This window comes from Passer montanus, unplaced genomic scaffold, assembly GCF_014805655.1.
Source record: "Passer montanus isolate IOZ18808 unplaced genomic scaffold, ASM1480565v1 scaffold8, whole genome shotgun sequence".
Taxonomy (NCBI): Eukaryota; Metazoa; Chordata; class Aves; order Passeriformes; family Passeridae; genus Passer; species Passer montanus.
Genome location: NW_024373256.1, coordinates 16,164,942 through 16,178,609, shown reverse-complemented (window position 1 = coordinate 16,178,609; position 13,668 = coordinate 16,164,942). Strand labels below are relative to the sequence as shown.

At 41.5% G+C, this 13,668-nt stretch overlaps 1 protein-coding gene across 6 annotated transcripts in view; it reads right to left on the bottom strand.

Annotated features, from left to right (window-relative positions):
• The window catches only part of CRAMP1 (cramped chromatin regulator homolog 1), a 47,583-nt gene that overhangs the window by 16,732 nt on the left and 17,183 nt on the right, over nt 1–13,668 (bottom strand). For all 6 annotated transcript variants that reach the window (XR_005630164.1, XR_005630165.1, XM_039731822.1 and 3 more), the window contains exons 6-10: nt 12,943–12,991; nt 5,902–5,987; nt 5,098–5,221; nt 3,963–4,044; nt 1,633–2,892 (exon numbers count right to left, since the gene is read on the bottom strand). Coding sequence is in view for 4 of the 6 variants with exons in the window: in XM_039731822.1 (XP_039587756.1) it covers nt 1,633–2,892; nt 3,963–4,044; nt 5,098–5,221; nt 5,902–5,987; nt 12,943–12,991 (1,601 nt within the window). In the remaining 2 variants the exon portion in view is untranslated. The remainder of the gene's footprint in view (nt 1–1,632; nt 2,893–3,962; nt 4,045–5,097; nt 5,222–5,901; nt 5,988–12,942; nt 12,992–13,668) is intronic.

Here is a 13,668-nt window from a genome sequence, read left to right as displayed (position 1 = left end):
AGGCTTAAAATTGCACCCATTGCTCAACTGAAATGCTACTTTACAGTTTATTTTATGCTGATGATTTTAATTTAAAGAATAAACCACAGCACAGCTGGCTGCTTTGGCTGTTACAGATTATCTGGAGAAAACAGCAGGCATGCACACAATCAATCCTTCCTCTTAAAATATCCTGTGGCAAAAATACCATAGTTCTCGTCATTATTTGATGAAATGCAACTTTCAAGACATCTACAGTGCTTTTCAGTGAGGCTGTAAATATCTTCCTGGCCTTTGCAATATCAGTGCCACAATGTTCATGCTTCAAGGAGAGTATGTTTTTCTGAAAAACAGTCAGAATAAAGTGGTATTTGACAAATGAAAGGTTGTGCTCCTTTTTTTTTTTTTTTCTGGAATGTACAATATGCTCCATATCCTTCAAGAGCTCCTTTATTGTTCAGTAGTACTATGCTACTATAAGACAACCAAGAGTGTGAAAGTGACAGAAAAACACATGCAAATCCTAAGTGCTGGTTCCTCACCCCTCTTCAATTCCTCTCCCCCCAAGTCTCAGGGATGTCCTTCTTTATAGTTTGTGATTGTTTCATCATGTCATGCCTAGCTAGCTGTCACCTGTGTCACCAGAAGTAAAAGTTGATGCCAAAGAGGAGACAGTATCCCAGATCTGTGGGATGTCAGACCAAAGGCCTTTGCAATTCAAACAAAGCTGCATCTGAACAAAGATGGGTTTAAATTTATAAAGTCCTTCATTTCATGTCTGCAGATTCAGAATCAAAAGGAACTTTGAGGGGCATTAAATCACCAGCCAACAAGGATTAAAAAACTCTGTGTTTGGGAACACTGATACATTTGCATCCTGGGTGGAACAGAATCATTAGCTCATTGTATCTACCACAGGCCTTTGAGCAGATCTGCTGAACTCTGTGTCTTTTTAAAAGATGTTTTACTAAGTTTCAATTGGCTGCACTAGGTGGAATTCACTGCCCAGGTATCACTGGGGCAAATCTTAAATACAGATTTACAAAGGACAAGAAGGAAAGCAAGTTCATTCCCTAAGGTCTGGGACTGTTGAACAGCTATCCTGGAGTCTGGGAGCTTTTACACAAATCAGCTGAGGCAGGTGCAGTTCTATTGACTCTGCTATTCTGAAGAAATACATTCTTTTTGCTCTCACACTGTGGAATGTGAACTACATAAACACTGAAAATCAATGCAGTTTTCATGTGCAGTAATAATATCATCCAGGCTCCATTTCCCACAAAAGTTTGGATTAGATGATCGTCCAAGGCCCCTTCCCACCTGGGCTGTTCTAACATTCTGTGAATCTGAGAGAGAACAGAAGGCACCTCACCTCACAACTGATCTTTTGAGTAATCACGTTAAATGTTCACTGGAACACCAATGAGACTCACAGCAAACCAGAAGCTAAAAGGCAGTGTAAAAAGCATATTGAAGAGAAGTCCACTCTGTAGCCAGCTGTCTTGTGTTGTGTTTTTTGTATAATTTAAATGCAGGAATCTCCAAAGCTCTTGACATGGCTAGTTACCCATTTATTGCGAATGCACAACTGGGCAATTATTCCCCAAATGAAACTAGAGTTTAGTATCTGGAGCATGAACAAGAGCTACTTACTGGTTTGGGATTGACCTCAGTAGAGATGAGTCTCAGAAGGCAATTTAAGAGTCTCTGCTTGTGAAAGGTAGGACATGCAGGGACAGCACTTGACTCAGATGTCTGCTCTCTAGCATGCTGGGGTTCTGGCTCCAAGACAGCCAACCAGTCATACTCCAGCTGCAGCTTGTTCGGTTTGCCCATCATGAGGTAGACTTCAGCCAGTGTAAGGCTCTCAGAGGTTCGCAGACTCCATCCTTCCTCTCTAACTTGTTGGGAGAGCCGACTTGGGTCATCCTTGAGAGACTTTGTACTGGATTGTCCCTGAGGTGGAGGTGGAAACGAGGAGCCCAGCTTCTCTTGAGAATCCTCCATTACTGCATCCGTGATATCCTTGGTACAAGCATCAAGCTGTTGGCCCTGGCTGTGGCTGGCCTGAGTTTCACATCTGCTGCTGCCAGGGGAAGCTACACTACCTCTCAGTAGCTGGGAACAAGAGTCAGAGGTCTCTGCACTCCTCCTGCTTGGAAAAGCCACTGGAGAAGCATTATGAGCTGCTGAATCAGAGTCCTTCCCATGCAGTTTGTCTGTGCAAGAACATTTCTCTGGGACAATTAAGTCCTGGCAGGACTTCATGTACCGTGGGAATGGATCGAGCAGAGAGAGCTCCTCCACATCAGGGATCTTGCTGCAAGTACACTCTGTGCTGCATGAGGGTAGCACACCTGCCTGGTCACTAGCCAGGGTCTCCCTGCCTTCCATGCAGGGGGCCACTGAACTCAGCTTTTCCTGGTGCCCTTCTGGATCCTGAAGTTCAGAAGGTGGTTTCTGGAGGGAATTAGTGATGCCAAGATTTGAGGCTGCTCCTTCCACCAGGACAGGCTCTGGGGCACCATCTTCAGTGCTTGCAGAAACTTCAGCTGTAGGCTGCAAGGTTCTGCTGGGCTCTGTAGTGCTCTCTCCCCTTCCCACACCCTTACCTTCCATCCCCCGCAGGTATTTCAGCTGTCCCCTTGCTGTCCCCTGACCACTCTGTATGCCAAGGATTTGGGCAGGGGGGAGTAAGTGAGAGTCTTTTGTATTCTGTTTGCATTTGCCCGTTTCCTGCCAATGCACAGTACAGAAGGCCTTGGAATGGACCACTCTGGCTACCCCAGGCAGTGGAGTGATGGTACAGTTCTCTCCTGGAAAGAGATGGAGCATCACTTTCTCCTCTGAGAAGCTGCCTCTTGTTTCGGAGTCTCTGGAGTCTCGAAGTTGCTGTTCTTCAAGTGTTTTACGCTAAAAAAAGTTGTGTCAAAGAATGCAACAGTCATCTGCCCCTTCCAAAAAAACACCTGGAAGTCTATTTTGCAAGTTTTAAAAAAAAGAAAAGAAAATAAAAGAAAACCTAGCTGATTGAGGATATCTTCTATATTTGCACAGGTTATAGTGAAGACAACTATAATCAGAAATTAGGTCCTTTGTGGTGACAAAGACTGCAGTGAAGACCTGCTACAAGCCCAAATATCCATTTCAAACAAAACAAAATTAACTTCTCTGTTTCACACACTACTGTAATTGTAAAAAAATAATAAAAAAATCCCAATCAACAAACCCCAACAAAACCAAGCAAAACCTCTAACACTGCAAGCAAAGCAGCCTCTCATAGGTGCAGCAAGCTCCACCTTACACACTCTGACATCTTTCAGAGTTTCAAGTGCTATGCCACGGCTTCTTCCAGGCTCACAAATTAAACAGAAAAGCCTGAATAAAAGGCCAAAGAAGAGGATAAAACCTACAAGTCAGAAGGACTAGGTTCAGAACAGAACAGCTGCTAACTCACAAATCTTTCTATTGCATGGATCAAAGTTCAGAGGCAGGGACACCCTGAATGCTGTATGGCTCAGACAGTGCAGAGATACATTGCAGGTAGCAGCAGCTACCTTGACAAGAAGCTTAAGCCTACATTGGTGAAACTGCACAAAGTGCAAAGATCTGTCCTTAATCTCTTGGCTGAAACCGGAAACAGAATTGTCACTTATTAGCCAGGCAGTATTGGGGTCACCCACTGATAATGAACCAGACTACGACCACTGTTTGAGGAAATTACATAAAGGCAGGAACATAATTTTTTCTTAACTAGCTTTTATGGGATCGTAACAGAAGAGTTGAGGTAAAAGCAGAACACTATGAGATCTTCCACAAAAGCTCCCATTAGTGATGCTGAGACTTTATCTGTATCTTTACTAATCAGGACTGGTGCACTTATGAAGTAGATTCACTTTTCCAATGCAAAACTGAACTTGGTATAGGAAGTGAATTTCTCCCAGGACACAGCACATGGAACAGACTGAGAAGGAAAAGGATACAACCCTCACTTCATGTAGAGCCCACTTCTGCTTCAGGAATTCAAGGAGGCTGGAGACCTTCCGATGTAACTCCACAATCATCCTGTACGCAAGAGAAGCAAAGCAAGGGAACAGAGAACAATTGTCAGCAGGAGCTCCAAGTCCTAGCCTTGATGCTAGAAGGGGAATTAAGGAATAAACTGGCATTCTATAATACCAGCACAAAGAACACTCCCAAGCACTAAGAAAAAAAAGCCACAACAAAACAAAAAACATATGTTATCCCACAACTTTAAAATTTACGTTAACTTACAACTGTGACAACTCACACATTCTAAAAGCCTGCCAGATAAACCTGACTGCCATGATTCAAGAAACTATTTTTTTCCAGACGGAAGAAGATAGGAAAAGATGGCAAGACTTAGGTGAACTGCAAAAGTGCAGGCAAGGCATGAAGCTACTACATAAAGTATAAAAAGAAAGAGAAAAAAGGGCACAAAAAGACAAACATTTACTTTTTGAAAGCATTTTCCAAATAAACCTAATGCAGAGAAGAGAATGGATATTTTTGTAATGATCTTTGGTCACTACACTGAAGTGCTGCATTTGAAACAACACTCAACATCACAGAGGCCTCATGTTTGCTGTCCTAAGTTCTGGATTAGATGTAAGTACCAGGATGAACAGCCACTGATGACACTGCACAGCTGCACCAACAGTGATTTGCAAGGGAAAAACTACAAACACTTTCCATGCTATTTTAATCATTGGGTACAGGTGAAACATTCAGAGACTTGGTGCAGGCACCTCTGACCACTATGTATATTCCCTTCTCTCTGTCTGTGGTACATGAATACAAATTTTAGTAGAACCAAGGCTACTATTTCCATTTTACTTGCCCTCTGCTCTGACGTTAAGTGGCACACACTATACTCATCTCCAAAGCTAGTAGCTCCTTTATTACTCAAAAGATATAAAGAGCAATGGCAATCTAACTTTCCCACATGATCACTCTCAGACTAAGTACACTTAGGACACCTGCATCATCACAGATGAACTGCCCAACTGGCAAAGAGAACCCTGAAAAAAGAGGAAGGGGCTAGGTTGCTGCTCATCTATTTCCCTATTCTGAGCACCACAACCAGTTCTCCATTACCTAAGCCGTGGGTTCTGGGCAAGACTCTGTACTCGAGCCCATGCATGGTTATTCCGTGGCTGCAACTCCACAGGGACCTTGAGGGGAAGTCGTACTGGCTTTTGGTCCTCTTCATCACTCACACCTGAATGGAGATGAAGCACAAAGGGTCAAAGCAAGGACAACTCAGTCACAACACTGTATGTTCAGTTACACAATACAAAAGATCAGGCACCACCAACCACCTACAGACAACTCAGGCAGCTCAGCTTCACCAATGGAGCCAGCTTCCTTAATTACCTTTTGTTTCAGTGTGTTCTTATCCTTGGACACTATAGAGGTACTGGGGATTCCAGCTGAGCAAGCAGTGTCAAAAATCAGATGTCTGGAAACTTTTGAGCAAGTACAGTATTTCAGACCTTTGAACAGCCTGATTCTACTTACTTGGGAACAAGGAAGTAAACAAAAAACCCAAAATGAAATCATACACAGCTGAATAGGAGAAAGTAAAAAATTTGAAAATGTTCAATGCTAAACACTATACTACTACTGATTCACTAGTACCTTCACATACAGTGAAAGCAGCAGTAAACTGGTCTGGTATGGGTATTTCCTTTCCAAGTTAGCTGGTAACGTAACTGTGTGAGTCCTGAAGTTACTGGGGTTACATGAGCAAACAGGCCAAGACAGAATACTATGCCATGACAAACATGCAACAGCTCAAATTTCCCTGCCAGTGATGGACACACCAGAACAAGCCTGCTCACTTTCGACACTTCCAGCCATCTTCTAGAACACCCTCATGTTCCAGCATCTTTTACTCACCATCTGGATCACAGAGTTTCTTCAAAGCCCTGCACATGGGAGCTTTGATACGCAGGTTTCTGCCTTTGTAACGAACAGTTGTAGCCCTGGATATATGGAAAGAGAAGTACTTAGAGGAACCAGTAACAACAGTATGTGAATACACACCTATCCATCTTGGGCCCTGTCCTCTTCACCATCTTCACTTGGACACAGGACTGGAAGAGATACTAAGCAAGTCTGCAGACAATACAAAATTGGGAGAAGCTGTGGACTCCCCTGAAGGCAGGGAGGCCCTGCAGAGAGAGCTCAACAAATTAGAGGACTGGGCAATCCCCAACCACGTGAAGTTCAACAAGAGAAAGTACTGGATTGTGCACCTGGGACGGGACAACCTTGGATATATGGATAGACTGGGGAATGAGATGCTGGAGAGCAGTGCTGCAGAAAGGACCTGGGGGTCCTGGTCGAGGGCCAGTTGGAAAACTATGCCCCTGGAAGTCCTCAGAGCCCCAGTGAGTCACCAGTGCCTTAGAGCCAAGAAGAAAATCCTTGTTCTGGGGGCACCAGGTTCAGCATTGCCAGCCGGGCCAGGGAGGGGATTGTCCTGCTCTCCTTTGCACTGGAGTGGCCTCACCTTGAGTGCTGTGTGCAGTTTTGGTGACTACCATATAATAAAGATATTAAACTATTAGAGAATGTCCAAAGGAGGGCAATGAAAATGGTGAAGGGGGAAGCTATATGAGGCCTGGCTGAGGGCACTGGGTCTGTTCAGCCTGGAGAAAAGGAGACTGAGGGGAGACCTCCCTGCAGTTGCAACTTCCTCATGAGGGAGAGAGAAGGGGCAGACATCAATTTTTTCTCTGTGCTGGTTACCAGTGACAGGACTCAAGAAAATGGCCTGAAGTTGTGTCAGAGCAGGTGTAGGTTAGATATAAGAAAAAGCTTCTTCCCTCAGAGTGCTTGGGCACTGAACAGGCTCCCCAGGGCAGTGGTCACAGCACCAACCCTGACAGAGATCAAGAGGACAATGCTCTCAGGCACAGTGTGACTGACTCTTGGGGATGGTGCTGTGCAGGGCTGGAAGTTGACCTTGATGATCCCTGTCCCTTCCAACTCAGCTTATTCTGTGATCAGGGACACAGAGCAAAACACCATCATGACTACAGGAATGAATACAGAAATGTAAGGGTCTGTGCAAGTTCATGGAGCATTCAGTCTTTCTTATCACCTTATTTTTCATTGTGGAAGCACTACTCTTGTGACTCTCCTCTTCCAGACTTTCATTAAACACTTGGTTGTCCACCCAAGGAGGGACTTCTGTTTTATGAGTGGACCAGAATCATATTATTTTGGTTCAAGAGTACCCTCACAGACAGCTGCTTCATAAAAGACAAGTGGTTTTGATTTAGTCTTCCCTTTATATTTATGACTCTTAATTATAGGAAGAAAGAGTCTGAAGTCTTTGCAGTCGTTCATTTGGAAATATGATCACCATATCTAGTGCAGGCATGAGGTCTAAGAGCTTGTGCAAAAACCTAAACAAAGTAACTTTTTACAGTATGGTTTCACTGGTTTAGTTTCAATATCACTTTAGCATTTTCAAAGATCCTTAAAAGTCAGAGGTAATTTTTGTTTTCACAGGAAAATTTGCAAAAGGGCAGCAGAAGTGCAGGCAGACCTGAGAAGATGGAGCTAATGGGGTGAGCAACTCAAAAGTTTCAATTACTGAACTGTGAATTTCTATAGATTTGGAATATTGCTGGGCTGGAAGGGCAGATTTCTTTTTGACTTAATTCTTGGAAACAAGAATTGTTTGAAGACAGTTGGTCCCACCAAGTCTAACAGTGTAAAGTCTCTGTCGGAGTCTTCCAGTGTAAAGACTCTTAGAGAAGGACACAGAAACCCTTGCAGATATCTAATCAATAAGTGAAGGTAAGGACAAAAGTTAAAACCTCCTCCTGGGCACCTCAGCCTCAGCATGAGACTCCACATCCTCTTATATTTATCCTTATATTAAAGTGTAGATATGATTTTATCAGAAAATCAGCATTTTGTACAATGATCCTCTTCCCTATTTGCAATCTGTTTTAACACAGCCAATTCTTTTCACTACTTGTGCAAGGTGAGACTCTCCCCCTTGATTTTAGCTAATGCAATTCTTATCAAATGTGCCCTTGAAGCATGTGAGTGAAGAGTCAGAAATAGCATTATTATTATTATTATCATCATCATAATTATTATCTTGACAGTTATAGTAGTACAGGTAAGAAGGGGTTTGGGGAGAGAAACATTTTTTATATTAACTGATATTACTACATAAACCAATAGAGTTTTGTAGAACTTATTTCACCACATGAGTGGAAAGTTATTGAAAAAAGGGCCTGCTGCTCAGAAGGCCCAGAAGGTTTGATCTGCCTAAAACAGCTGAGCTAATTGATCTAAGAAGAAAGTTCATTTTTCATATTTCCTATTTCTGTTCAAGAGCCCAGCCAGCTGGTCATAAAGCATTTATTGTTGAGTCAGGCTTCCTGGTAGTTGTTCGTGCTCCATTTGTCTGCCACCTGCGCAGGTGGACCTTGGGCTGTAGGTATCCACCATCTGTTACCATGGAGTAGCTTATAAATGAACATGGATCAGCATCACAAACTCCTGACTGCATCTCTATCTGTGCTTCAAAGGGCAGAGAGATGAGAAAAAAACAACCTACCCACCAAAACCTAAGATAAAAGCCAGAAAAAAGCGTGAAAAATGTAAGTATATTATGGAAAAGATATTATTTGAAAAAGAAAACAAAACCCAAAAACCAAACAAAACAACAAAACACTAGGAGGAAAACCACATTGGAGGAAACCAAACAACTGCAAACCTATTGATATCTATATAGGGAAGCAGGAACTACTGCCTTCCCCGAGTATAAGGGGAAATGGCACAATTCAGAAGTCAGCAAGCAAAGTACACAATTCAGTAAACGAAGAAACATTTACTTTAACATTTTGTCATAAATGTGACAAAACATTAAAGACTTCCCATGCAAGTCTTCACCCTGCCACTACACAGCACTTTTCCACAACAACAATGATCAATGTTATTTTCATGGTTCCATCACACATGCTTTAGAATATCCCAGCTCCCCACATTCAGGTGTTCTGCTTCCCCTAATTCCCTTTTCCACTAAGTACACTTAGCTTCAAGCAATCTAGGACAGAGTCTAAAAAATGCCTTGTTATCAAACTAATATAAAAGCAGATATATTTAGACACCATGATTTTCTAATTGAAATCTGTAGCTGGGAGGCTGGAAGAAGACTATTTCTACAAATTTAGGGGAGAGCACAGTAGAACAGTCAGTCTGCAAGAAAACTACTTTTAGCTTCAAAATCCCTATTTTCTTCTGTTACCTAGATTCTGGATATCTCCAAATGCAGAAAAGGGTAAGTCTTAGAAAAAGTCACCCACTGACTATGCATTCAGAATTACCAGTCTGACTTGACACCAAGAGCATAACCTGCCTACTTAAAATGGTTTGATTTATATACTGCTTTTTTCAGTATACTAAAATGGTTTGGTTTATATATTATTTTTTTCAGTATGAACTGTTATTTTATGATCAAGATTTTTAGAGAGTTACAGATTTCCCCTCAGCATGCCAAAGAGTTTTCCCAAGGAACTGGAGGACAGTGAAGAATCACTCCTATCCCACATAAAGTACATTCAGAATCTGAACCAGACAGAACAACTAATGCCTGTTAATGGTTTCTGTTTTTCTTACCTTGTGTTATAAAGAGCCTCTCAGGCTGGGGGGTAAAACAACATATGCTACAAGACATTGAAGAGTGCTCTGCTTAACTGGTGCACCATTACAATACTTCTTCAATTAGGTGTTTCTTGTGGTTTGGATTTTTTTTTTTAAACTTACCCAAAATTCCTACATATTTACAAAGACATGGAGAAATATTTGTATTTGTTCATGTGTAGTTTTTTATTAAATGTAAAGAGTCTTACAAAACCTAAGTTAAATAAAAATGCTTCCCTCCTAAAAATGAAACAAAATAATAAACCTTCAGTTTAAGTTTATTTAAATTAGTTACTGAGCAGTTCTGCTATATCATTATAAACCTTTTTTTCTGTTATACATCCTAAGCAATGACATAATAAATCTGTAGGAAAATTAAAATGCTGTAATAAAAATCTTAGCACAAAGGACTGGACAGAAAGTGGTCCTGTCTTTCAGCAGCTGGAACAGGCCAGTGTTGTTCTGACTATACTGAACTATCTCAGAACAGTTACAGAAGCTGACAGAATAATTTTTAGCTCCCCCTTGCATTCATAAAGATGTAAACTGTGATCTATTTTCTGCAAGATTTCCCATTTATTCAACAACTCCTGTACCAGTGGCTGTTGACTAGCCTCATTTGCCTGTTTCTGACATTCTGAAGACAAGTACAGAGATGTACAACAGCGAATAGCCTTAACTCCAACAGCCAAACAGGGATGTGTCACACAGAGACTTTGCCAGTACTTAGCAGGGTCAGCTGACTGGAGTTGTCAGGCACTCCTTAGTATCCATGACCTGGGTTATAAGCTCAACTACAAAGTTTTAAAGTATGGTTTTCTTATGAGTCGCTGACAGGGTAATTTGTTTTTCCACACTCCATGAGATTAGTACAGAAACCAGAGATGCAAAACAAGCACTGAATTAGGGCACGTAACTCCAGGGTCAGGATCGTGCTGCAAATAAATTGCCAGGTAGCTCCTCACAACCTTCCTTGACTCTTCTTACCAATTAAATAAAGAGAATGTTTACCTACTTAAGGAGCAGATCATCAGAATAATGCATGCTCTCATTCCCCATTTTTAATCATTTTGGTTTCACTTTCTTTCACAGCTTACCTCAGTGACAAGCTTTACAAAGTGCATTGCATTCAGGAGTGTCACACTTGAAAGAAACAGGTTAGGAACTGGAGAAAGAACTGATTACAAACAGGGATAAGGCTCATAGAATTGTACCATCACCGAGGAAGATGAGAAGTTGAACCACCTAAGGTACATGTAACATGTTTGCTTCTGGGAGCTATGAGGCTGCCTATGCAAAAGCAACTAATTCTGAACTGGTTAATGTTATGTACACCCTAATTTTGGCATAGAAGACTAGCATTAATACTTTCAAATGCAAAGACTACTCTTCTCAAAATGGCTTTCATGAAGTAAACACCTGGACCTCACAGAAATCACTAGCCCTCATTAACAATTAATTAGAAGAACTAAAGCCTGAATCATGCAAAGTGATAGACTGATACTACAGCTCACTAAACATCATCAGGCTCATTTGTTATGCTTTAGCCTCTTTGGATAACCCAGTACAAGAAAAGCGCTCTAGTATAGCACAGAGTGACTAAACACACTGCTGATACTCTGAACCATAGAGATATTCAGGAAACTACACATGAAGGCTCATCCCAGTTCCACTTTTACTGATAACTCCAATTTAAAGAAGTAATTTGCTTTAAGAATAATGCTGTTAAACATACTGTTCATATTTTCCTAATTGTACAAAACCCAAACCACATGAGAATTTCTCTTCTAATTTAAAACCTTGCAGTTAACAGAAGAATAAACAAGTGATTCAAGCATCACAATGAAGACCATCAACACAAGCACACTGTACAAACAGCATCTCCCAGGAGAGGAAAGATTGTTCAACTCCTAAGAAACTGATTTGGAAACTCCATTTGAGAACACGAGAAAGGTACAAACACCAAGTATCCATATTTTGCAAGGTAAACTCAAAAGACTACAGCTGCTGAGGGGGCAAACTCCTGCTCCTGTCTACAGTCAAGTTTACTTCATCAATTACCTGCCTACTACAGTGAACACCCTAAAAGCAAGAAAGTAAAAGGTAAAAGCAGACCTGTAACAGACAGAAAAGAATGATTTTTCAAATCACTATTAAAGATAGGGTTAAGGACACATCAATGCCTCCTAAGTAATCACATGCCTTGCTCTTTGAAAGAGATTTCACTTTAAAACACAAATTCCAAAAGCGGAACTACTTTGGAAAAATTTACACACAAATCAGGCATGCCCTCATTTATAATAATACACAACTTCTAACCCCTTCTGCATTCGAATCACAGACTGCACCCCCAAATCCCACAATACTCTTTAGAAGTGAAAGAGAATGTTCGTTCTTAACGTCAAGGAGATGCAAAAGTCACTGGAGGGCTGAGGTCTTCAATGTGCTGAAGGGTCATTTCTGATCTGAAAGTCAGGACTTGTGAGCCCTGCTGATGGTAGAATGGTTTAGACATGAACCCTCACTGCAAGAAGGACATTAAGAGGCTGGAATGTGTGCAGAGATGGGACTGGAGATAGGGAAAGGTCTGGAGCACAAGTCTGATGAGGAGCAGCTGAAGGAGCTGGGGGCAGGGGCTCAGCCTGGAGAAAACAAGGCTCAGGTGGAACCCTCTGGATCTCCACAACTCCCTGACAGGAGGGTGCAGCCAAGTGGGGGTCGGGCTCGGCTCCCCGGAACAAGGGACAGAACAAGAGGAAACAGCCTCAGGTTGTGCCAGGGGAGGTTTAGATGGGATTCTGGGAAAATTTCTGCACTGAAAGTGTGGCCAGGCAGTGGAACAGGCTGCCCAGGGCAGTGGTGGAGTGACCATCCCTGAAGAGATTTAAAAGACCTATGTATGTGGCACTTGGGGACAGGAGTTAGTGGTGGCAGGGCTGAGGTAATGGTTGGACTTGATGATCTTGGATTCCAACCTAAATAACTCTATGAATTCCCTGAGTGAATCTACATGGTTAAGTGCTGTTGCTTCTGTAAAGAATTCTCATTTAATTATTTTATTAAACTTAACCCATAATTTCTTCTTATTATCAATTAATGGCTTCATGGAAAAGGGGAGAAATATCCTAATACAAAACAAACTAAGAATGGAAAACATCAAACTTCAGCTCTTGAAAATTAAAAAAATGCCCCAAACTTTGGATGATCAATACAACATCCAATTGAACAACACAGTTTAATGAGTTTTAAGAATAAGTTCTTACTTACCCAGCTTGAATGAGCTCATTGAGTTTAGCTGCGTTCTTGTCATCCATACCTTTCCAGTAAATGAGATAACACAGTGAATTAGGATTTACACTGTTAAACCCATGGCCTCTCTGTGTCCTGTTGGGTTTTCAAAGCTATTACATTTTATTCTCACATAGGATTAACACGCATAAACGTGCTGTAACATAGCTCTTCTATAAAGTTTGTGTTTTCACAACATGCAAGCTTTACACAATCCTTTCCACAAAAATTACTTTTTACACATGGATTAAATAACCCTAGGTACTACAGCCTTTAGGTACTACAGCCATCTTTGAACATTGGGCTTTCATCTGACAAAAAAAAAAAGTAAAGCTTCTTTCTGCTCAATCTCTGTTACTAACGCAGCAAGGCAGAATGAAACAGCACCCGAGTGCTTAAAGAGTAAATAAAAATTATAAAATGCATATGCAACCCTCACTTTTTCGTATGTATTACAGAGCATGTTTTTAAACAGACATTTTGGTAACTTGATTTATATGACAGTTAGGCTCAGATCTATTCACTGAATAATCAACCTCCCTCTGGAAATGCTAAAAGTATTTCTGGAGGGCTTTTGTGTCTCAATAGCTCTCGGTAAGTCTTCTCTATTTCTGTGACTGTGAATACCACAAGAGGAAAAAAAAAAAATAGGCGGTGGGGGGGAGGAAGAAACTGCTTTCCATGGCTACAGAGCAGACCTGTCAT